This window comes from Cupressus sempervirens, chromosome 7 (assembly GCF_028749045.1).
Source record: "Cupressus sempervirens isolate cs-2001-9-10 chromosome 7, ASM2874904v1, whole genome shotgun sequence".
NCBI lineage: Eukaryota > Viridiplantae > Streptophyta > Pinopsida > Cupressales > Cupressaceae > Cupressus > Cupressus sempervirens.
The window spans coordinates 659,107,701-659,133,668 of NC_143124.1; the positions used below are offsets into that span (position 1 = coordinate 659,107,701).

The 25,968-nt window shown below is 33.6% G+C and overlaps 1 protein-coding gene and 1 pseudogene across 2 annotated transcripts in view; one reads left to right on the top strand and one right to left on the bottom strand.

The window, feature by feature from the left end:
• Positions 1-18,335, top strand: part of FTSH11 (FTSH protease 11) — a 201,345-nt gene extending 183,010 nt beyond the window's left edge. For both annotated transcript variants that reach the window (XM_089792463.1, XM_089792462.1), the window contains 3 exons: positions 3,945-4,034; positions 4,140-4,193; positions 17,681-18,335. In XM_089792463.1, coding sequence (XP_089648589.1) covers positions 3,945-4,034; positions 4,140-4,193; positions 17,681-17,827 — 291 coding nt within the window. In that variant the 3' untranslated portion in view covers positions 17,828-18,335. The remainder of the gene's footprint in view (positions 1-3,944; positions 4,035-4,139; positions 4,194-17,680) is intronic.
• Positions 13,927-15,506, bottom strand: LOC149548384 (protein disulfide-isomerase pseudogene; annotated as a pseudogene).
• Positions 18,336-25,968: the final 7,633 nt, after the last annotated feature.

The following is a 25,968-nucleotide window of genomic DNA, read 5'->3' on the forward strand; positions in this document are numbered from 1 at the left end:
GAGACATCATCATTTTTCATAGAACAATTGAATAAGGATTTGGTACAGTTTTGAAGGATTCTGGTTTTTGTTAAAGCTATGTGATTGAAGGTGTCGAAGCAGAAATATCATATTGGATTTAATGCTTCAAGGAGGGATGGTGCTTCACATTTGTAATCTGGACTGGTGCTCATTTGTTGTTAATGAAAGTTAAATATTCTGTGGCCTTTTACCCGAAAGGGTTTTCCATGAAAAATCTGGTGTTATGTCTTTATAGTTGCTCTCCTTATGTTTTATGTGGTTTCTCATAACCCCATATTGACATGTAACATCTATAAATATATTTAATATCTATTACTTTAGACATAAACATATATATATTACATTCGAATCATTATCTTGTTTGTCAAATGTTTGGATAAATGACATTAACAATAATAATTAATAATAATATTAGATATCTTCATATTATTCAAATGATAGTAATTAACAATATGTATTAAAGGATAAACTCTATAAGGATATAATAGTTAGCAATTCTAATATATAGATAAATCCATATATTGATAATATTAAGTTTTAAAAAATGAAATAGTATTGAAGGTACATATTACATTTGAATCATTATCTTGTATGTCAAATGTTTGGATAAATGACATTAACAATAATAATTAATAATAATATTAGATATCTTCATATTATTCAAATGATAGTAATTAACAATATGTATTAAAGGATATACTCTATAAGAATATAATAGTTAGCAATTCTAATATATAGATAAATCCGTATATTGATAATATTAAGTGTTAGAAAATGAAATAGTATTGAAGAAACAATATTAATATTGACCAGTCCATGTAAAGGAGTAATGTGGCCTTAAAAAATAAATTATATTAAATTGACCAAGGGACATATTAAATAGCAACCTTTAGAGAAAGGTTGCAAGGTGACAGGCCCACCATATATTAAATGGACGAATGCCTAAGAGAGAATCATCATCAAAAGTCTAAAAAGGACTGTGGTAGGAAGTCTTGCTATTATATATAGTTACCTATGTGGAGAGACAACCAACCTTAGTCTACTCAGCAAATAATACCTTGGAAGACTGTTCAATAGTCAATTTACCAAACACTTGACGTGACATCCACATAGCACCCAAGTATGAAGGACGTTGCTGATAAAGGGCATAGTAAGACATCGAAAGACAAGGAATGGACTGTGAACACTGCATGAAAGCTCAACGCAAGGACAAGCCAAGGTCAACAATCCCCTTTGAACACAAACCGAGACAACTACCTGTGATTAGATCAATAGGGGTGACATGGATTAAGTGGCCATTAAACCCCACGCACGAGGGAGGTAAATTAAGGTGGTGGCGTGCCTATAGAATATAGCGCACAACCTAATAAAGGACAAGCATAAGTAAATATGGGATTGGAATAAGAAGGATAAGCGTCGACTGCATGAACATCGGGTCCCACATGGTAGGTAAGGTAGATTAAGGTGTTTTATATACATTTAAAGCTTCCTTACTTTATCGAAGAGGCTACACACACACACAGAGATATGTGGAAGCTTAAAAGAATAATGTTTAACATTATGATATTATTTATATTGGAAACTAAAATTAATCTAAAGAATGGTATTTAAAGATTGATATTATACTCATTAATCATAAAGAGTTAAGTGATATGTTATAAAAGATCAATATATTTTTGTATGAGAGAAGTTATTGATCAAACACCCATAGTGCCAGTGTAGGGGTTATAGTCAACCCTATATAAATGGCTAAGTGTTAGTGCAGTGGTTGGGGTCACCCTTATATAAATGGATAGGTTGGATTACGATACCTCATAGTACCAGTGTGGGAGATTGGTATATCTTCATACAATGGCTATCGTGCCACTGTGAGAGATTAGTGCTACCCTATATAAATGGCTAGATGAGAACAATAACTCATAGTGCAAGGGCAAGAGGTTAGTATGTCCCTCGTATAAATGGCTTATAGTGCTAGTGCAAGGGGTTGATATAACCCTTGTATAAATGGCTAGATGAGAATTACATAATGGCCAGAATATTCTGATGATGTCAACATATGCATATGTGATTGGCCTTTGATAGAGGATGTCTCATCCAAGAAAAATTTTAGGGGGTGCACTCTAGAGAAGATGGTGGAACTAAGTAAGGGTTAGGAAGCCTGATTTGGAGATGCCTTCAAGGTTGGGTTAGGATAGAGGGTAGACTATTAAAATTAGATTTGTCATTACTATGTTTCTAACAATTGTTTTGCAGGTTTTATTTAATTCAAAATCTCTTCAGTAGTTGGGACATTACATGGTTTATGCATTTAAAAGTTTGAAGTTCTGAATTACTGATTCACGCCCACCCTATCCCCCCTCTCAGTATTTCCTGCGTGTGCTTCAGAATTAGGACTAGGGAAGACGTAAGTTCTTTGAATATTTGGCATACCTCTTGGTGTATGTTTGATCCAATCTAAAACGAGGATCTCTGCTAGTTTCTAGTTTTCTTATCATGATTAATATCCAATTCATAGCCAATGAGATCAAACACCATAATGAAATAGGAATTTATGCATTATCCTCAAGGGACTGAAAGCAATCATTGAGGCTGAAAGTCACATCAATAAATGAGCTAAGGGCTTGGCTCCATTGATAAGAATACCTGTTTTTGAGTATTCGAAACAACGATGTGGTTCAATGTTCTAATGTGCAGATTTAATTGTGGCCTACACCATCTAACAAGAAAACTTTCAAGTTTCCAGTTTGGGTTTGCGGCTCTGCTCCACCAGTTTGACAATAAAGATGTTTAAATTATATATATATATATATATATATATATATATATATATATCAAGAAATAAATTTTAGCATTACTAAAATTAAAAGAATAGTGATCTTGATAATTTTTCATATACCAAATTTTAGACAACACATGAGAAAAAGAAAAAGAAAAAGAAAAAGAAAACCTAAAACAAGAATGAAGAAACTTAGAAAACAGATAAAAAAGTTTTCGTTTAATCCTATGATTGTTGAGCAAAGATAGTTTGCATTTCATCCACTCCACAATAGCCGATGATATGCTATCTCTTACCTTCTTGGTGGATACCTTAAATTTGTATTTTTCTATCAATTTTCAGCAGATACCTTACTGTTGCAGAGGTTTTGCCGGATCTATAGGCAAAGCAAACTCAGTAGTGTAGAAAAAAAACTAAAAAACATGTTCTTTACTTAAATTTACCTCTTGTTATATGAAAAATGAACTGGCCATATATTGCTTTTTTGTTGCAACAGGATTGAATTTTTCAGAACAGACAGTGGTTTCTATCTTTTGTGGTAACAATTTAAAATTTGAGAAACTAATTCAAGAGCCTTTAATTTTTAGTTGTAATGTTAACGTTTCTATTAGGCAAAAACAAATGCTATTAATTATTAATTATAATGCTTAGATAGAGGTTAACAAAACACATTTTCATGGGCTTACAGAAAAGTTAAAGATTCCAGTCCTTCAGAATGGATTGCAACTTGTAGCATATTGACTGGATGAATATATGCAAGAAACATATTCATTTGATTACAGAATTGGTTGAAACCCTTTGAATTTTGGGTTTTATTGTTCAAATATTCTAACAAGATTACGGGGTGCACTTTTAATGTAAATATTTAAGTTCAATTTCGTGTGTGCATGGGTAGGGTCTTGTGTAAAATAGTGATGTTTACTTGCATTAAATTTGGGGAAAAATACTTTAATAAAATATGTAAATCTAGAAAAACTTGATCTTTAGACAAATGCTCACTATGATTGCTAGATTTTATTTTTGTGTGGTTTAGACATTTACATTCACACATAGTTTTGTGCTTGTCAGTCGTTCTTCATACAAATGTTGAAATATAAATATATTCTATAAAATCTTAATGATTTGAATTTGATATCTTTGCTGGTAGGTATCATCATGTGGAATGAGTGATTTGATAGGTCCAATTTATGTAAAGGAAAATGCTAGTGGAGATATGCAATCTAAGATTGATGCAGAGGTACAGATTTTAGTGCAGTTATTATTCTTCAGATTTATAGGTTGCTCCACCACTTTGATTTTTCTCTTTTTGCACTTGTGCTTAACATTCCTTACATTTATGCAGGTGATGAGGCTTTTGAAAGAGGCATATATGCGGGTCAAAACACTTTTGAAAAAGGTAGTATAGCTACATTAAAGTTCTAAACTAAATATTAATATGAAATAGCCATGCAGATTGAGTTCACTGAGCTCAATTTTTGTCATTTTAAAGCTCAAACATAAAATATATTAAATGGGGTAGGACTTCGACACAGTGCCTATTTTTCTTGATTATGTTCAAAAGCTTATTTTGGAGGAATTCTGTTAAATAGTGGCTATTTTACATATGCAAAAGAGACTTTACCGAACATCTGATACTTGGGATTTCAGAAACTTATATTGAAAAATCGTCTGTACACTGTCTGTAAAAGAGGCATAATTTCAAAAGCTAGGGACTGGTCAATTTCTGCAAAGAACAGCCTTTTAAAGCCAAAATTTATCTGCCATTATCTCTGTTACCAGATCTGCACCCCTGGAGCTTGGGTTTGGGTTGAGCAGGCAACTGGTCAAGCCCTTGTCTTTGGCAATCTATGTGTTTAACTAGGGCCTTTCAAAACAAACCTGGATTTCTCCAAGTTCACTTTACAGCAGACTTGAAAAAACCCAAATGTGTTTTGTAGTACCTGAAACTTGACACATTTTCCTATTCTATTTTTCTCTATTGACCTCCGAGATTGACTATTCAACCTAAAGGAATGAACTGTACCCCTAAAATTGATCTTTAAATACCTTGAAACACAGAACCAAACTTATTTTACCTCCATTTGAAAATAAAATACAAAATAAATACACTTGCAGTACCTGTGGTAAACTTGACAGATTTTTCCTAAGTTGCTGGTTCGGATTCTGGTTCAGATGCGGGTTCGACATTTGGGTTCGGAATTCGCTCAAAAAAAATTGGCCTGGGTTCGGGTTCGTTTTGGGTTCGTCCGTACAAGAATTTTTTAGAAAAAGTATTTTTTTATATATATGTAAAAATATGCTGCAACAAAAAAGTTCATACACCACTATGCTAATAGAAAGCTCTTTAGCAAAATAGAACACCACATATGTTAATGATTTTGTTCGAATGGCAAGATAAAATGTCAAAATACACCACCATATGAATGTTCCAGTTCAAAAACTTTAAAACACCATTGTCAACAATACTAATCAGTCATCAGTCATAGACTAATATGTGATCAAATATCAATGTATCATAAAAAATCATCAAATAATATCCAGACCAAGCCAATAAACGGGGATGAGCTACTTCCAACAGGGACCAGACCAAGCCAACAACAAACATACGCATCTAGACTGTCGCTGCCAAAAATCCCAAACTGTCGCTGCCAAATGCGGGTTACAATATTGGAAAATCCCAAATGGCGTCATTTTAGGTTTTAATATGTAAATTGCTACCTATAACTAAGTTGACAAGTAAATAAGATGACGTGGCCTCAAAATTTGCCCAAATTCATTTCACCATCCTCCTGGGCTCCACTGACGGCTACCAAAGTCGCTCAAAATTCCTCCAAATTCGATCAAGGTTCAAAACTATGATTTTACAGGGAATTCTGATGGTAACAGGCAAATTTGTAATGATTTCGAACCGACTACGAATTTGAGTGAATCGAATTTCAAATTTCCTGGTTTTTGAGCGAATATGGTAACTTCGGATTTTTCTAATATATTTTTCTCTATTGACCTCCTAGATTGACTATTCAACCTATAAGAATGAACCATAGCCCTAAAATTAATCTTTAAATACTTTGAAACACAAAATCAAACTTATTTTACCTCCATTTGGAAATAAAATACAAACTAAATACACTTGCAGTACCTGTGGCAAACTTGACACATTTTCTAATTTATTTTTCTCTATTGACTTCCTAGATTGACTATTCAACCTAAAAGAATGAGCGGTAGCCCTAAATTGATATTTAAATACCTTGAAAGTTTGAAACGCAGGACCAAACTTACTCTAGCTTCTTTTGAAAATAAAGTGCAAATTAAATACACTTGCTGCACTTTCATTATTGCTTTTTTATTGCTCAAATAGAGCTGATAATTGAGCATTGAAGGTTCCAAAGCAATGCAATTGCTATTCCCATGTGTGTGCAAAAGCCCATTCACTTTGAAGTAATATTCTTTTATTGGAGGTAATTTTAATTTTTTTCTTCTACAAACTAATTCGGCTTTTTTGTTTTTTTAATCTTGTTTTTCATTCTCTTACATCTAGTGGAGTTGGGATTTTTCTTTTATTTTGTTTGGAATGTGTGGTTTTCCAAAGTAATTCCCATAGGGATTACAGTGACAAAGAGTCATAGCTCTATCGACCTTTCTTATTTCAAAACATACTTAAATATTGTGGAATTCTGTTGACTTGATGCAATAGGTTAAGGTTCGTGTGGGATACATTCGGGATTGCAGTTGATGTGGTTTTAAAATTTATAAGCTCATATAGTTGGGTGTGTTGGTTCCCAAAACCGTAGATTGGAAATCCAAGAGCCTGCCACTTCTTCGATAGGATTCCACAATCAGTTTTGGCCAACGAATGGGAATACTTATTGATTCCCCTGTACTTCAAGCTCCGCTACACCCAGGCGGGTAAACCTTCACCTCCAATGCTGACTATCTCGTTCAAGGCTTTTTTATAGCGAATTTAAACTTCTAGAGTTCTCCAACTAGCAAGGTCCTTGAACTCAATCAAAATGAAAACTAGATGTCGAGTGTTTGAAGGTTTTGTATAATTGAATAATAATAAATTTGATGCTCGTAGAAGGAATATATAGATTTTCTGACTTCAATAATAAAAAGACCAGTGCCTCTGCTCATTTGGGCAATAGAGTTAACTTCAGTGAATTATCACGTACAACTTTATAATGTTTTACACACTTTACTGCCAACAATTAAATAATCAAGATGTGACAAATCAAATATTATACGCAATCTTAAATTAGTCCATATTGAATTTTAACTCCTTTGACAGGGAGACAAACTAGACACAGATACGGAAATGATTTAATATTTCACAATATCTGCAATGATCAAATTTTAAAATGCTAAATGACCTTGTCTACTTATCTAATATTTAAATTGTATACAGAATTTGAGAAGATAATTACAAAGGACGATTTGCCTATAGTTTAAATCTCCACGCCTTTAATAATAAACAAAGAACATTTTATTTTATTATAAAAATAAAATAATAGAATTTATATGACAAAGTCATAATGAGCCCCTTATTCCTCCATACTATAAAATATAAAAATACTTTTCTCCTAAGAGAATATGGATTTGAATGTTTTCCGAATCTTGTCCCTCAAAATGAAATATATCTACAACTATTTATATTGTGTATACAATAGGACATTTTGAAATATATCTACAACTATTTATATTGTGTATACAATAGGATGTGACCTTTAAATTCAAAAGTCATATTATTTAATCGTGTTACTTCATTAATAAAATATCCTTATTTTGACTGAATAATAAACTTCACACTTCATATTATCGTGGCTTCCCCTTATTAATTAATAAATCTTTTGCATAATTAATCACAAACATAATTGGCTTCCTTCATTACCAAGTTTTGATTTAGTGGACACTATTGTCAATATAATCAGTTATGGCTTTTATTTTCAAATATGATATCCTTCGATAGCCCTGAAGTATGTGAGTTTCCGACTATGTTGCACGAGTTACTCTTTTTAAATAACAAATGTGATCATGCATACCCCGTAGTCCATCTTTGGCATTATAATCATGATTTTATTGCCATGGATTTTAAGTAAACTCCCCAGGGCATATGGATTCTTCATTGCAGATTCATTCCAAACATGTCCGCTTCCACTTGCTTACTCTTCTTTGTTCAGGCAGATTTCAAAATCCACGCGATGATGGGTTCCTATGTTGTGGGTTTGATGAGAGCAATAGTTGCAGTGATAAATATGTATCTTCAAATTTCTATGCAGACACTGCTATGCAGTCCCTTAATTTCATGAAATCGACTTTGGTGAATACTCTATATACGTGACTGTTTTGAGAATTCTTAAATTCATGAGACACTCTTATTTTTGGCACACTACCGTCTCCTTCATGGCTTCAGATGATGGACGTTTATTTGATTTTCCCCTTCATCGAAGTCTTGTGGTCTTTTACAACAAATATCTCTGCATGAAGTTTCTGATTTGAAAATATCTTTCATGTTTGCTTCTATATCTTGTATCGTTTCTTCAGACTGTGCCATCAAATCTCTCCAGCTGTTCATTTTGTCTTTCATCAGGCATTGGATGAATGATTCTGCAAAAGAATTCTGCTTACTTGATATATGATATGTGTTTGCCATGATTATACATCTTTCTAAAGGGAGCAATATATCCTTGGGTTCCAAATGTTTAGACTTTCAATGTTTTTCCATAGTTGTGCAGAGAGCTGAATGTGTACTTCTGTCTCAGGGTAGGATAGGAGAATGTTAAACATTTCTGTTTCTGTCCATTTCATTTTCCAGATTATAATCTGCAACCACAACATTGTTCAGAAACTATCTGTATATCAATCTGTGATTTGGGAAGGTATTGAGAAGTCTTCAAGTCTCCAGGAATTGATAGTGCATATGTGTGAAGCCAAGGAGCCCTTTTATTTCCTTGTGTTCTAATTTGTACAGTAGTAATAAAGGATGTAATATTCATGCTCATTTCTGATATGACTGTGAATGGAAATATTGATTTTCAACCCAATTATTTGTGCATTGCCTTCTTTTATTTTCAGTTCCATAGGTATATGGCCTATAAAATGCAAACCACTATTATATTCCATAATATTTAAAAATGGAAACTCAAAAAATTAGAGTTCCATCAGGGTGAAAGTTCATTTGTGTGATATGCATGGCATGGGCATCAAATTGTTCCAAGGTGAGGAGGACATGTTTGTGCTGATATCTGGTGTGTTCACTGTTGGAATATATTAGAGAGCAGGAGCAAAAAGACACAGCAATTGCCCTTAGAATATGTTATTAATAATTTAATTCAATTGTAAAAGAGAGAATCCCTGCTTGTGCATCTCTTCATGTTTCTAAAGTTTTGATAGACTCTCTCCTATTTCAGTTGCATACAGACAAGAGCTTGCTACAAATAAGGAAATGAAAGGGCCTTTGAAAAAGACACCAAAATGAATTTCAAGATATTGTCAATCAACACATGGCAAGATGTGTCTATTGAGATGATTTTCTTTTAATGTTGTATAGTCATTATGTTGACAACGAATGTTGAAGAAGATTAATGGGGTTCTAAAAGGGCTAGTAGGTTTTATTGCGCAACACCATATTGGTGAATGAGATTAAAAATGTAGATGAATCATTGCAGGTCACCAAGGATTTCTTGAAAGAGATAGGGGTGTCCAGTATTGATGGACGGAAGGATGCCAAAAACTGGTGTTTGATAAATGTGATCATGGTGCTTCCTAAAGAGACAATTATTTTGGAAGTTGTGGTTTGTGAGTGTAGGTGAAGGATGCATGATTTAGCGCTAAAATATTCATATAATCCATTGAGGAAGGGGACCTAATAATGCTGTCCAAATCATAATATAATGACCATACAGTTGTACCTTTCTCACAATTCAAAACAACCATAACAGTAATAACTAATAACCACAATAGCAACTATCACACACGAGAGAACATAGATTTATCTGGAAATCCATTTGGGAGTAAAGCTCGAAGGACTACTTGGATCTACTGTTCAAATCCAGCCCCACAAATGATAAAAGGATGTTACAGCATCTGTAGGCACCAACTTGAATGAGACACCAATCCTTGCTACATATTTTGAAAGAACTGACCTACTAGAGAAAGAAATCCCCACAACTGAGAACCAACTCAGGAAGAGACACTGATCTCTTTGATCAGAAGGCACCAACCTCTTCTGGTTTCTTAAAATGACTTCTTTGGTTGATGATAAGCATTTAGTTCTGCTTCACTATTTTGTGCATTAGAATGATATCAACTTTTACTTAATATGCTACAGTTCAATCTTCACAAACATCTACTTGCATCAGAAATAAATTGTTTTCTTTTACGTCTGTTCTTCTCTGACTAGCATGATACAGTGTTGTATTCCACTTTTCTATCTTGTTCACATCACATGCACATACCTATTCACCTCTCTGTTGCTCTACATTCAATTTGTTCTCTAGTACATTTGCTCTACATTGTGTTCAGATAATAAGGCATTATGCTCGCACACACACTTCACATCATTTCACTCATACTGAGCTTCACTTATATATATATATATATATATATATATATATATATTACACACATATATCTATAAATACACATTTATCTATATATGTATGTACACATACACATATTATATACATGTATATATTTAGGTATATATACAGCACATCAGGCAATTCACAAACACACACAAAGCCCAAATATAGATTAATTATCCCCCTTAGGTCAGTATATACACGTGCGTATCATACACATTCACACACACGTACATATAGATGCAACACATCAGGGAATTAAAATATACACAAGTCAGCCCAAATATAGATTAATTCTCCCCTTTAGGTCATTATATATACATGTATATCATATCATACACACACACACATATACATATATATACATCACATCAGGCGACTCACAAATACAAATATCAGCCCAAATATAGATTAATTCTCCCTCTTAGGTCAGTATATATATATATATATATATCACATCAAGCAATTCACAAATACACAAGTCAGCCCAAATATAGATAATTCTCCCCCATAGGTCAGCCATCAAAATAAATTCATTTGAATGTCTGGTCGTTGTATTGTTGGCCAAACACATTATCCTTTTTTCACCTAAAAAAAACTTGAACTAGATACCTATAGGTTTTCCAATTGGAGGTTGGGGGTCACCCATATTGCATACCAACAACTAACAAGCGACAAACAAGGTTAGCCCCAATGTCAATTATCGATGATTAATGTCGAGAAGTGACTTAGTGAATTCGCAAAGATATGTTGTTTCATCAATGGTTGAGGGTTGACTCTCCCTCTTCCCACATTCCAAGAAGCATTCAATGAAAACACCAACCAAGAAGTTCAAGCAGCAATGATCAAATATTAAATTGATGGTCGGGAACTGGGAATCTGTTATGCCTCGTTTTGCAAGCATAAGATATTGGTAAGTAGATTGTTTGATTACCTGGGCGTGATTGCCTTAGTCAAGTTTCCAAGGAGAAAACTTGCATCAGGGATTGGTAATAGACCACACACTATATCCCTTACTGAACTTTGAAGTCTGCAAAAGTTAAGTGTCAAGTCCGAACTCGGAAGAGAGCAATACCATTTCAGGGGTTGAGGGTAAGAATTGCCTCATCCTTTCTGCCAGTAGAACATGGAACACTGAACTCTTGAGTGCCAAAGACCGATTCACTCTTCCAGTTTAAGTTTTTCTCAGCTTTTGCCAAGAACATTCTTTGACAATAATCACCATATATCCACCAATTTCATCCTTATGACAACAATTCCAAAAATCAAAGACAACATCAAGCTTTGACATCAATACATTTACAATCAACAATCTTTGACATCAGCTATAACATAATGAACAATAGAGAGAACTGGATAACGACTAGTTTGTTGGTTGTGATACACTATGTGTGTACCTTATGCTATCTGCTTGTTCAACCTAATGCTACATAAGTATGGAGACAAAATTGATTGGATTAAACAAGTGTATGTCAAGAAAGAGATCCACATGTTTATTACCGCCCCACATCATAGGCCATATGCAGAGCAGTTTCCAATTTGGAGGATTTGAAGGTAAGTGAAACAACAATTTAATGTTTCACTTCATCTTAGTTTGTATTTTTAAGATTAATTGTGTTTTATTATTATTTTAGTTTAGATTTTCAAATAGCTGATGACAACTAAATCATCTCCAACACTACTATCTTGAGATGACGTGTGAATGTGTGGAACACACTTTATAGAATGCTTATCAACCAACTTTGATAAGTATAAAGGCAATTGAACACTGACAGGGCAACTAATACTAAGCAATTGATCCTAGATGACACTTGGCGGGATCATGTTAATTTCAATGACTCATTTTATATTGACATAGAGAAGCCATGTCTGGGAAATGGATATGATGGCATTGCTTAAAAATGGAGAAGATATAGATAATAGTTGAGAAAGAGTGAGATTATGGAGTTCTTTTTTCAAATAGGTGTACATAAGTTTGGTTGAGGGGTGAAACAAGATGAGCACCCTTTTGTATTGTTTTACCTTTGTCTTGACTCTAAAATATGATCCTTTCTTTGCAGAAAGGGTTGCACCAATTGAGATGTGAAAGTTAGTGAAGGGTACAAATTAGCGTTAGCTACTATTCTAAGATCCTAATATTAAGGATGTATTTACAATGTACACAGCTGAATTTGTTTGCTTGAGTGTGTAAAGTTCCCTTTCAGGATCACCCTATACTTTGCCCTAAATTCACAATGAAACAAGAGCAATAAATGTTGTTAGAGATCTCAAAGTCATCATCATTTGCTCTTAAGTATTAGTCTCTTGATTCTACCTAACTCAACTAGTATGAAATCCATGATATCAAAAGCATTGGCCAAATATCAAGTCCATGATATTCACTAAATGCTCCAAGTAATGGCTTCCTGACATCAAGTCCATGATGTCACCATGTACTCAACGTGTGGATCCAAGATCCATGAGTCACAAGGACTCAATTGCCATCAAATCCATGATGTCACCGATACTGGTATCCGGACATTAAGTCCACCAAGTACTAAATTTGACATCAAATCCATGATGTCACCCATACTGGTATTTGGACATTAAGTCCACCATGTACTAAATCCGACATCAAATCCATGATGTCACCCGTACTAGTATTCGAATAACAAATACATGATATTCACCAAGTGCTCCGAGTACTAGTATCCGGACATTAAGTCCACCAAGTACTCAATCCTTGAGTTGAGAAGACTCACACTGTGGATTGCCACTATCCACAAATCATAAAAAATATAATCACATAGATAAATTTAGCCACATATGCATACAAACAATATAGTCTATGCTATATTCACATATCAAAGAAATGATCATGCAAAATATCCAAATATCTCAATTATAGACTCAACTATATAAAAGAGGTTAGTCTTTGCTACAACATAGCCAGTGATCATAACAAATGCAACTAATAATGTAGCCTAGGCTAACTATAGTCTTGGCTAAATACATAGCCCATAAAAATATATGTAAAAGAAATGCTTATACATATGAATCCCTAAAGGAGGAGTTTATAATGCAAAACTAGGTGAAAGTAGGCCCATATATGAACTCCCTATTAAGTTCGAGCATCTCTAAGGTGGATTCAATCCACGTATGCAAGTTCTCAATATATCCATGACTGTTTATAAGTCAAACCAAATTGAAGTAATTGGGGTCTATGACACTTAATGTCATCTACTCCCTTAGTGAAGAGTTTACAAGTTTCCTATCTGCTCCCTCTGAAGTTTAGGTTTAACTACTTTTGAAAGGACTCCCTATCAATGTGAACACTATAAGGTCCCCTCCTGTTATCTAGCCAAAGTTTACGGATAACTTTTCAAAGGGTTGTGAGCCATTATCTAACCATGGGAATCTTCTATTTATGTCACTTAGTCCAGATTTATCTCAGAATTAATGGTTTAACCAGTTTTAATTCTTTAACTCATATTCAGAAATGAATATAATGTAATATCCCTATTGACATTCAATTTTAAACAAAAAAATATTCTGCTATGTTTAGAATGCACCTAGAAATGTTTGAATGCTCTTGGAAATGATTCCCTTTGACATTTGGCAGCTTCCTCTGTGCACTTTGATATCAATCTTCCTTTTCCTGCAAGAACATTCTCGGAGGAAAAGATTCAAGGGACATAGCTCAATTTAGCAATCATCATGTCACTCTCATTCTGAAGAGCAACTGCAATTTCATCCCAAGTAGGAGCCAGTTTCTTACAGTGCCCACACCAAAGAACATAGAAATCCAGAAGCACGTTCTTCCCAGAATTTATGACCATTTCTTGAAGAGAATCTGCCACAACAATTTTCATAGGATCATCATTCTTTTCAGGTATGGGCTCATACTTTTGTACTCCTTTAATGGTCCATCAAAGTACTCCTTCAACCAGGATTCCATTTGTTCTGCCTTTATTTGCTCCTTAAGAAACTTTCAATCTTCCGTATCATGAATAAGGAAGGATGGCACACCCTTAGGTTTGAGACCAAAGTACTTCTTGAATTTTCTCTGCAAAGCACCTTGACTAGCCTCACGATCAGCCAGGAGAAATTTTACACCTTTTCCTTGGTGAGACTTTGCTAGTTCTTGATATGTAGATATATATGTTTCTGCTTTGTCTCCACTAAAATTCAGAAGGAACACAGGCTTGGAATCTGTAGTGTTGAAGAATTTCAACACATGAGGATGATATGCAGGGTCCTTGGTCAAATCTGCTACAAGAGGCATACTGGCTTCTTCCACAAACTTTTAAAAAAAATTTAATGCCTCAATATTGAAATCCTGAAAATCAGCATATCGCTCATCAAAAGGCTTAAATAGCTGAACTGTCGGTGGTTCAATGGGAAAATCCTTCAAAGGAAGGATTGTAGAATCAATTGTAGGACCAAATTCATGATCTGAACACAACTCCTCTGCAACAGTAATGAAATTTCTGAATTCGTCACCCTCCAGTTCAGAGAATACTCCCACAATCAACACTTTCTTGTCACCAATAAGACTACCAGCCTCTTCTGCATACTTGCTTTCTACAGATGCTGGACCAGCTTGCTTTTTCGAATGTTCAACAATACCAAGAGGACCATTGCAGTCCTGAATGTTTGCTCCACCTTTCTGAATGATTTTCAAAGTTGGAAAACCTCTCACTCCATATTCACCAGCCAAGGCTTTATTTGATTCTTCATTAGCATCAGCCTTAGTGAAGACGATGGGTGGATCATTATTTTTTTAGACTGACTGCAGCTTTCTCATACTCAGGTGCAAGATGCTTGCAGTGCCCACACCAAGGGGCATAAAATTCGACAACAACAAAAAGATGCTTTGACACAACATCGGAGAAATTGGTGGCATCCAAGGTCAAGACAGAGGACTCTCCTCCTGCTTCTGCTTCTGCATCTGCAGCACACGATATCAGGATCGTCGCAAGACAGAGAATGAACATCCTCCGGATCGTCATTTCACACTTTATTCAATGATCATACCTGTACTCTTGATTCTGTTGCCTTGTGTTGATCTGCCTTCAAGCTGTTAGGCTTTATAGAAGGAACCCTCCCTGATACCATGCTAAGTTTTCAGATTTTACGGCAGAGAAGAGATATAGTGCAGCAGTGGTGAATAATTACTTGCACATTATGTTTTTGGTGTGTCGAAAAGACATGACACTTCAAATGGGGCCAATTAAGCTTTCCCACTTAATTGAATTATCATATAATAAAATAATATATATCATATTATTATTATTATAATATTGCCATTAAATATGTAACCACTCTTGGCTTACTTTTGCATATTTAATTATTTATTGTTGATCTTTGCCGCCACAAACATCAAAAATCCCTGAAAATCATATCAGAAATATATTTGGTGTTTGTGCCTGGAAGGCAAATAATAAAGAGTGCTGAGTAGGGCACTCTTGAGTAGTAGATAAATCAAGAAGGAACACTCGCTTTAGACAGTGCCACTGGGCTTGCCTTAAATCCGAAAATTGCAAATTCATAGAAAATGGAGTTATGCAGATCAATAGCTCTTTACAATGTGGTCGATATGATAATCTAATTGCTAAGTGCAACTTGGCTAATGTCTCTGCTTCAAAAATTATCTCATATGTGTTGTCAGCATTTGTACCTGGAAGCCAAAGAAAAGACTGTGTCAAATAGGACCGGATCCAAGTGACAAGAAGAACAGAGGAACCAAATCCTGCCTAGTTTACACAATCCTGCTAGGCTTACCTTAGCTCCAAAATTTGACATAAATAAAGTTATACAGACCAATTGCTCTTTGTAATACCATCAATAAGATCATCTGTATGCTAATTGCAACCTGGCTAAAGCCTGTCTTTCACAAAATTATCACAGAAAGATAATTCACATTTGTCTTTGGAAGGCAATAAATAGACATTGTCATTCCGATCCGTGTGTTAATAAATCTCTATTAAATTGGACATTCACGAGGTCTTTGACAGACACAATTAAAGCTTCATGCATCTGACCTTTGCAAATTCGTTTCCAGAAAATATTTCACTAATAGGATATGGAACTGTGTTTTTGCTCCTCTCCTCATCACTCAAAAGGGTCAAAAAGGCATTGGTAGGTATGCTTGACAGTCAGAAAAGTGAATCCTTTCAGCTTCTATCTCGTTGTCATTTTGGGGGAAGCTGTACTATAAAGCCTAGCCTTCAACCAAAATGAAAGAAAGATACATGAGCTTATTCCTGTACATAAATTAGGTACCCGTGATGTCAATTTGGAGATGCCACTATACAATGCATCATGCTTTATATTCCTTAAGTAAAAAGAATCAAAACAATACTCCAGCAAAATAAATGACATTAAATCCATTATAATCTTTGGAAATGTCCTAGATTCCTAGCCTATAAGGCAATGAAAATTCTTAGCTTTTCAGAGAGAAGGATAATAGTGTTGAAAGCCACTAACACAAATGAGTGGGCAATAGCTTTAGCAGGTAATCATGAAAGACCCTTAAAGAACCTAGAAAAAGAAACGAATTTTACTATGGGAGCTTAGATGCCAGTTATATGCAGGAAATTCCTTGCAACTGACCAATAGAAAAATGAGGTGGTATTTACTTAAACATGTGCCATAGCAAAGAATGAAGAATAAATCTTGCATCCTCATCAACTCTCCTTTCCCAAGAATTTTTAGGCTGAATGATACCTAAATTCTTTTTCCAAGAACCTCCCTACCAAACTATCAAAGCATGTCATCGTGGTTGGCTTAAAAGTAGATATGCTATCATAAACAAACTGTCAATTAGCATCGGGTTATGTTGACATCTATGCCTTGAATGAAATTGGGCTCTTGAAAATGCCTGCGGGAATACAGACCAATTGTGTGCAACTGTATACTTTATTTTTCAAACAAAATATGCTCTATATCTCTAGCCCATTTGTGCTTTCACAAATGTAAACTGCAGATTTTACTGATTACTATTGTCAGAGTCTAGGATATTGCGTCTGGGCTTGCGTAAATAACATGATTTCTTTGAATGTGCTTGTGATTTCTATTGGAATTTGAATCCCATTGGTACCGGGCAGTTCCTGATCTTTGATTTGCAACCTTTTGATTCAGCTTATCATGCTAGTGGTCCTTTCATGTACCTTATTTGGTACCATGCATACTATCATTTATGTGCATTTCTTTAATATTTTTAAATTTGTCGATTTGATCCTCTTTTAGGAAACACATATTTTTATTTTGGTGGGGGTATATTTTTCATCTCAATTTAAGAAAATATTTTCATGTTATGCAGCATGAAGCAGCATTACATGCACTTGCGAATGCTTTGCTGGATAAGGAAACCCTTAATGCCCAAGAGATTAAAAATATATTAGATCCTTTCCAAAACATCGAAGAGCAATTCGAGCCCGTGGAACAAGTTGAGCTTGCTGTCAGCTAGCTATATGTTCAATTGTATCAGAGTTCAAAAAGGAAACTGCATGCTTTCATTAAATTCTCTCCATTGCTGATCAGAGTGCTCTGCAAAGACAAAATCTAGTTAGATGCATGGATGCCTACAAGGGTTTATTAATATCATGTATTGGAAAGGCGCCATTTACTGAAAGCTCCAGATGTACAACTACTGTTTGTGAAGGACTTTTGGAAAGGTTGGATTCTGAGAAAATTTTCTGATATGCAATTAAGTTTTGTTAATGAGAACTGTGCAAAGCATTGTGGTTTATATTTATTGTATCCACTGCCAAAGTATACAAATACGAATAATTTGTGTAACGACTCTCTTTATTGCCGCTGGTTTCCATGTAAGAGCATGAAGGATGATTGGGCACCTCAATGGCCTGATAATATTGTAATATTATTTTATATTACGTCACTCTGGTGTAAATTGAATAACAATGCAATCCATTTATAGGCATTTTATATATGAGGATCAATTTAAGATTTCTTTATCCTAGCTTTGTAAAATTTGATTGAAGGGTATGATATGATATGGTAAGGACTGTGCTCCTATAAGGGAAGGGAGTTCATTTTGAAAAGATTTCTCCAAATAATACTCTATTTTATAAAAAGTGAATTATTCAAAAACGTGTTATGTCCTGCGTGAAGTCATTTGGCGTATATTATACCTTTTGTTGTGTTGGCTGACGATGCAACTGATTATGTGTCAGTGAGTGAAAAATTACCTTGCCTTGGTTTGCCACATATTTTAGCAAGCATTTTGTTGGCAATCACAGCTATGTAATGTGTTGAAGAAACGATTGGCCTTAAATGCGGTGACAGTTGTTTTGGGTATAATTGTCTTTGTTGTGGGTATCAATAATTTAGTTTTTTGAATTTATAGACACCAAAATGTGTCCACGCATGAACACAATTGACCTTATCCTATTTTAGCAATTAAATATTTATTATTTATCTAATAACCTTTTTATCTTTATATCCTACCTTTAATTGAATAAAGTTCATATTTATTTGATTAAATTTAACCTTTATTTCTAATCTTTGATTAAATAAAAATAATATGTTTATTTAATCTAATCTTATTTCTATTATCATAGAAGTTTAATTAATCCTAAATTATTTAAACTAATCTATAGCCTCAATCCTTCCACATTTTCGTAAATCCTGCCAACTAAGTATTTAGTCAAATTTCTTCATTCCTACACTCATTAACATTTTCTTCAAAGTTTCATTAGTTTGACACATGAGCTCATTCCTTAAATTCACATTTTTGAAATGACCGTTTCATAAATACCTATCTTTTCTTTTAGACATTTGTCTCTCATAGTCACCGTGAGCTCCTCGACTCTTGCACTTGTCTTCTCTCTCATTTGACATTTATTGTCTACCCACCCATCACCCTTGCCTACTTGACATCCACCTCATCAAACCAAACAAATTCTAGCCTTTCATTTCAAATTCAAATTTCAACCATCCAATTCCCACCAAATCCTATAGACAAGAACCCCTCAAGCATTTTATCACTTGTCATTTATCATACCAATTTGAATGTATAGTTTTGCCATTGTTATCTTTCATATAGTTCTCATATCTACATAGTATAATCTTGTTTGCATAATTAGTTTAGTTTTTTGCATAGAAATTTATTAGTTTGCATATAAATTTTCTCTTATATTCCATTTTGCATTCCATCCCTATTCCATTCAAGAATCATTTGTAGATCCCATTGTTCTATTTTAAAGGACTTTGTCCACATTTTAAATTTAAATGACCAAAACAATGGTGTAGGTGTTAGAAAGTAAAGTCCACCAAGATAACTAAGGAGGGAGGGGTGGATTAGTTATCCAATTAATACAATTTTTACTAACCTTATTAGATTTGAAACATGTAATCAGCGAGTGCAATAACCACAAGAAGATAACCATACACAATAACACCATATTTTTTAACTAGGGAAATCCTTGATTAAAGGGAAAACCCTTGCGGGGATGGCACCCACAAAATGATGTACTAATGTATAAATTCCTTGTAAGAGGATGGACCCTGATAAGAGTCAATGAAATACATTCACTACATATTATTCATTGTTAGGAGACTTTGAATCCTTGTGAAGAGATTCCAACCCTGTTAGGAGTTGTGGAAGGCTGAAGGGCTCACTGTCCAAACAACATACTTATTGTCCAACTGGCCTTACTAGTATTCCTTTCAGAATAAATGATCAAGTGTCCACTAGCACTCTGCCAAATATGACTTCTTCGCTCTCTCACTGTGCCTCTGTTGCACCAAACACTTCTCTGATCTTAATACCAGATTCACATACACACATTACCTAAAATCACTTAGATTGCTTATTCACTTATAATTTGGAACTCACAATAACTCGCCACATATTCACACGTAACCACAAGGAAAATAACTTTCCTTTATACCAAGTCCTTAAATTAATTTGAGTTGTCCTTGAGGCTTTCTCAATTTACAATTACAATAGGACTACATTAAGACTATACACTACACGTTATATTGCACCTTTTCATAATTACATAACACTGTCGGCTCATAGCCTTCACAAATCTTCACACATGCAACCTCAAACTTAGCACAATCAATTATGCCATCATTGAGATGTCTTCTACCTCTATCTAACTGCACTTCACTAGATTCTATCCCCGTTAGGAGATATAATCCAATTACCAGAAGTCGCTTCTTAGGAATTTTGTCTGTATATTGTCTTCAGTAAATCTCAAATAACTGTCGCCAGTCTTTGACTTTTTGCATGCGCACTTAACCATGTCATCAAGACACTTTGTAAAGCATGTCCTCAAGTGTGCATAATCTCATTTTTAATCCTTGAACCTCATGATCTCAATCTCTATATGCAGTTCTGGCATTCTATATAGAATAACTAGTATGTTGACATAATAACAAACACTGACATGAATGCAACATATAATCATACTAACAATCTCTCGAATACTCCAACAATGCTAGGATACTCCCCCATAGGAATATCATCAGCATTCATGCTAACAATAGGGTGTGTCCATTTTGCTTAATCAAAGGCATGAGAGGGTTTTTGTTAGATTAACATTTTTGTTGTGTATGTTTGCATTGGGTTGTGTCATTTTGCTCGATTGGAGGCATGACAGGATTTTGTTATATTAACATTTTTGTTGTGTTTGTTTGCATTAGGATGCTTCCATTCTACTCAATTGAATGCATAAGAGGATTTTTATTAGATTAACATTTTTGTTATATTTGTTTGTATTAATCCACCTCTCAAATTTTCTCATATACAAAACATATGTTTGTGTGTAATATGCAGCCTCTTCTTGATAATACACTCCAATATTTAAACTAAATTTTACTCTTTATATGAACCTCTATTACAAATATTACATCAGTGACTTAGTTAATTACTAATATGCTAGAAGTTTATTGTCAAATGTGGTTGCAATAAGTAAATTTTTCATGTCAGTTTGGACACGTTTGGTCTTAGTAGTAAATATAACAAATTAACAAATTAAAAGTCAAACATATAAAAAAAATTGAAAAAATAAAGTTGACATTATTGTTTGCAGAAAGGAAAAGTGATAGAGTCAAAATGGGAAAGAGGGTAAAAGAAGGATAAATGGCTAACTTACTCGCAGATGTGATTTTTGACAATTTTTGTGAAAAAATAACAAAAAGGGGAAAATATGCAAAAAAATAGCAAGGGCAAGTATTATCCAAAATTGCATTTCTTGGTCAAAAAAATGAGAAATAGTGAGGAATTGTAGTTTGTCGTAATTTTCACTAACATTAGTTTAGTAATTGAGTTGGTCAATGAGGAAAATTGTTGTCACAACCTTTTGTTGTCAATGTAATAATAGTCAAATGGTTGATTGATTTATACATCATTATATATGTATATGAATTGAATGTGTTACCATTTCAAAACGATATTGAAGAGATTCGGTAATTGCCGAAGAATAAATGAAGGATGACACTAATTTGCACAGTTGCCTTGTGAATATCAAGCTAAGTTATCATAATGGAAGGCAAGTTATTTTGTAATGTGTCTTGTGACTGAGCCGATACACAAGATATTTGTAGTCTTGTGCTTGGTCTCAAGATATCTCTATTCAATTCTTCTGTTTTTGTAGTATATGACGTATTGGTAGTTAGTTTTGAGTATTGTGTAAAACGTTATTTTGAAGGAAGGTAGAAAATGCCAAATAAATAAATAAAAAGTAAAAATCTTTTGATATAAAATTAACTTAAAAGTTAATTTGGCCAAGAAAAAATATTCAAATGATTTCTAGTGTAATAGATATTTGTTTAATTATTGTTGTATAACATTGAAGTGGCAAACTTGTATCAATTTTAAAAAGACTCTTCACTCCACCCTGGCTAATTGCAACCATTATGTATGATAATGAACTTAAATGGAAAAAGTCAAAATATTTTGCAAAAATTGGAATTTTTCTAGAATTGTAACCAATTAATATACTTATAGAGTTATAAAAAATATTCAATTTTTTTTTTTAAAATATATTTTTTAAAACTTGAAAGTGTTGAAAAAGTCGTTCAAAACATATTGATGACAAATCTTCTTTCACCAATGATTCCCAAGGCTTTGGTACATGTCTCACTACTTCATAGCCTTCACTTTCTAGGAAAAATGCTGCAACTTTCAAAACAAGTTGAAAAAAAAAATGGTGAAAAATGCTAGTATTGTGGTGAAAGACGAATGTAATGAACAATTATGAAAAAATAGATGTATTTATGGTTGAAATTGGAGTTTTAGAATATAGTTTTATTTTATTTTTACTTTTTAAGACAGAGAAGATGATATTAGAATCCACAAAGCACTAAAATGATCAACAAATGATTTATGTTGAGATTTTTATATGCTTCTAATAATTGATAAATAACTTAATAGATACTAAGGCGTGTTCTCCAAATGAGAGGTTTGAAAGCTAGATACTTTTGGAAAATGATGTCTCACTACTTCATAGCCTTCCCCTTCTAAGAAAAATGCAGCAACTTTCAAAACAAGTTGAAAAAAAAACATGATGAAAAATATTACTATTGTGGTGAAAGATGAATGTAATGAACAACTACAAAAAAAAAAAGTATTTATAGTTGAAATTGGAGTTTTAGAATATAGTATTATTTTATTTTTACTTTTTAAGATAGAGAAGATGATATTAGGATCCATAAAAGCACTAAAATGATCAACAAATGGTTTATGTTGAGATTTTTATATACTTCTAATAATTGATAAGATAACTCAATAGATACTAAGGTATGTCCTCCAAATGAGAGGTTTGAAAGCTAGATACTTTTGTAAAATATTATTGCAGTTTTAGAATTAGCAAAGTGTCATTTCTTGGTTAGTTCCCATGGTGATATAACATTTTACTCTCATTAAAATTTGCTACCTTCCATTATGCATACACATAAACATGTACTACATTCTTCTTTATGAAGATATTGTTTTTCAAGTAGACTTAAAGTAGAGAGGTCATAGAAGAGACATTAAAGGATCTACAAGAAGATGGAGAACTATTCTCATCTCAAATTAGCTTTTTTTCCTTTTTCTCAAAGCTAATGTACATTGTTGGAGAAGTATTAGGTTTTCATAGTCTTCCATTCGGATGAAGGGAATTTGTTCTTCTGAGGGAGTATATGTTTCCTTTGTTCATTTGAGGAGGGGCATTCATTGAATTTGTATTCATAGATACAAATTCTTTATTGAATTTGATTCTAGTACAAAGTGTTGCACTACAAATAGTGTGTCTCAATGCACATGTAGTATAGCATTGATGATTTAAGTATCTTTTGATTCACATGGGAAGAGATATACTTTTGAGGAGTATGTCCCAATTATCAATGGATAATACGGGCATTCCACCAGTATTTTCGGCTAGATATATTTTACATGGACAAATCTTTGCTTAGATAAGAGAATATCTCAATTCATATTTGTTAATGGATGACAAAGGCATTCTGCTAATATATATATATATATATATATGATTAGATATATTCCTTGTCAATTTTGACTATTGTGCTTGTCCCATCCTAGTTACTAACATTTTTTATTAAGTAAAACAGGTTTTGAAGGGTGCCTGAAACCCTTTACACATCGAAATTTTTTCAGTGGAGCCCAAACAAAAAATACAATAGACCAGAGGAGAAACAGGTCACCAACCAAAAAAAGGTGACTGAGGTGGCCTCACAGATAACACAGTTCACTTTTGGCACCAAATTACTAGTTCAGAGAACCATTTAGAACCCTTTAGTCCCAAAAAAGTGAGATCGAAGATGTTGATCAGAGGACTATTGGGATCATTTTTATTTTCTTTATTTAACCTTTGTCCATCCTTCCTCCACCAAAGAAGCCTCCTTCTCCCAAACCAAAGCATCGCCATCAAGCCCATCTAGAGAAATAGGTAATACCATACTACAAAGATTACCCCACAGGATCTCAACCTATAGAGGGAGGGGAAACCATAACATCCAAATTCAACAATGGACCAAAAGCCTAATCAGACGGGGAAGAAACACAGGCACCCAAAACAACCACAGGCGTGGGGGAAACCAAAGGAGTAGGGACTTTAAGGACAGAGTAATGCTGATCCAAAACCCCAACCCACCAAGAAGGTCTTTTCTTTGATTTCCTCAGCTCCGCAAGACAGCGCGCAAATCCTAGTTACTAACGTTGATATCTTTGTTGGAAGTGATAATAAGTCATATTTACAAAATAGTGAAATACATTCCTCATTCTTTGGACAATCCAAGACATTTAGAACCCTATTGTATTATTCATAATAACTCGAAACAATTATTTCGATAACCTAAATAAATCTTGAATGTTACAAATAATGGACTCAAGACCTTAGCTTTTATTTTAGGACTCTAATCCACCAAATATGTTTGGCAAAACATGAATCAAAGATAGTTTTGATTAAGTAAAAACAGGTTTTGAAAGGACCCAAAACATGAATCAAAGATAGTTATCAATACAAAACCTACCAATTTATGGAGCCAAGTTTGTAAGATTTTTTTGTAGTTAGATCTTGACTTTGGTTATACTTAGACCTCCCTACATTTGTATAGGCTTTAGGGATTATTAGAATACTACATATTGTAGCTATTGTATTTCATCTTCCTCTCATTTTGTATAGACTCTAGAGAATAAATAACACTACAATTTGTTAGTTATTGATAGGTGCATAGATTTGTAGCTCTCCCTAGTTGTGAGACATGCTACAAGGTCTAATTGTTTCTCAAAGACAATGCAAGGGTTTATCAACCATGAACTCCTCTTTGTGTGTGGGTATCAAAGTATTTGATTACACTTGGGATTTTCTTTCCTTTAATGCTTCAGTTGACCCAATGTAAGTTATCATGTAATGAACTTTTGGACTTTTTTCACACCCATTTTGGAGACTTTTGGCATCCATTTATTTCAATTTTTTTGGATCCAAAGTCTTTTAATATTTGTTTTGTTCTCAAGTAAAGTCCATGGGTTCAAGTGGAATATGATAATATTCTAAGATTTGTATAGCTATGATGTCATCTTATTGGTTTCTTAGGATTTGCTAGCTCTTGATGGGTAAACAAATAGATGTGAATTATGTCCAAATTTGATTTACTAGGGACTTTTGTGTATAGGTTTTCGTTCTTGATCTCAAAGATGGTTTGGGTCTAGTTGCTCCCTTCATTCTAATGATGGGTCATGAAGCTTTGACCCAAAAAATTGAGGATATATATATATATATATATATATATATATATATATATATATATATATATATATATATATATATATATATATATATATATATATATATATATACAATAACATTATCAAGTGTGAAAATCACATATCTACAATGAACATTTTTTTTTGTCGTTACATTAAATTATAAGTTTTGTATTTGGATTCCACTTGTCTCAAAATAAGAGACCTTTTGAATCTAGTTTTCTATGTTTTTGTTAGGAATATTAAGCGTTTTTGGAATCTAGTTACTACTATTGTTGTATTTGAATAGTCAATCAAGGCATGACCAAGGAATTTTCTTTTGACCTACAATGAAGGAAAAGGGTTTAGATCATGTTGATCTTTTGACAACT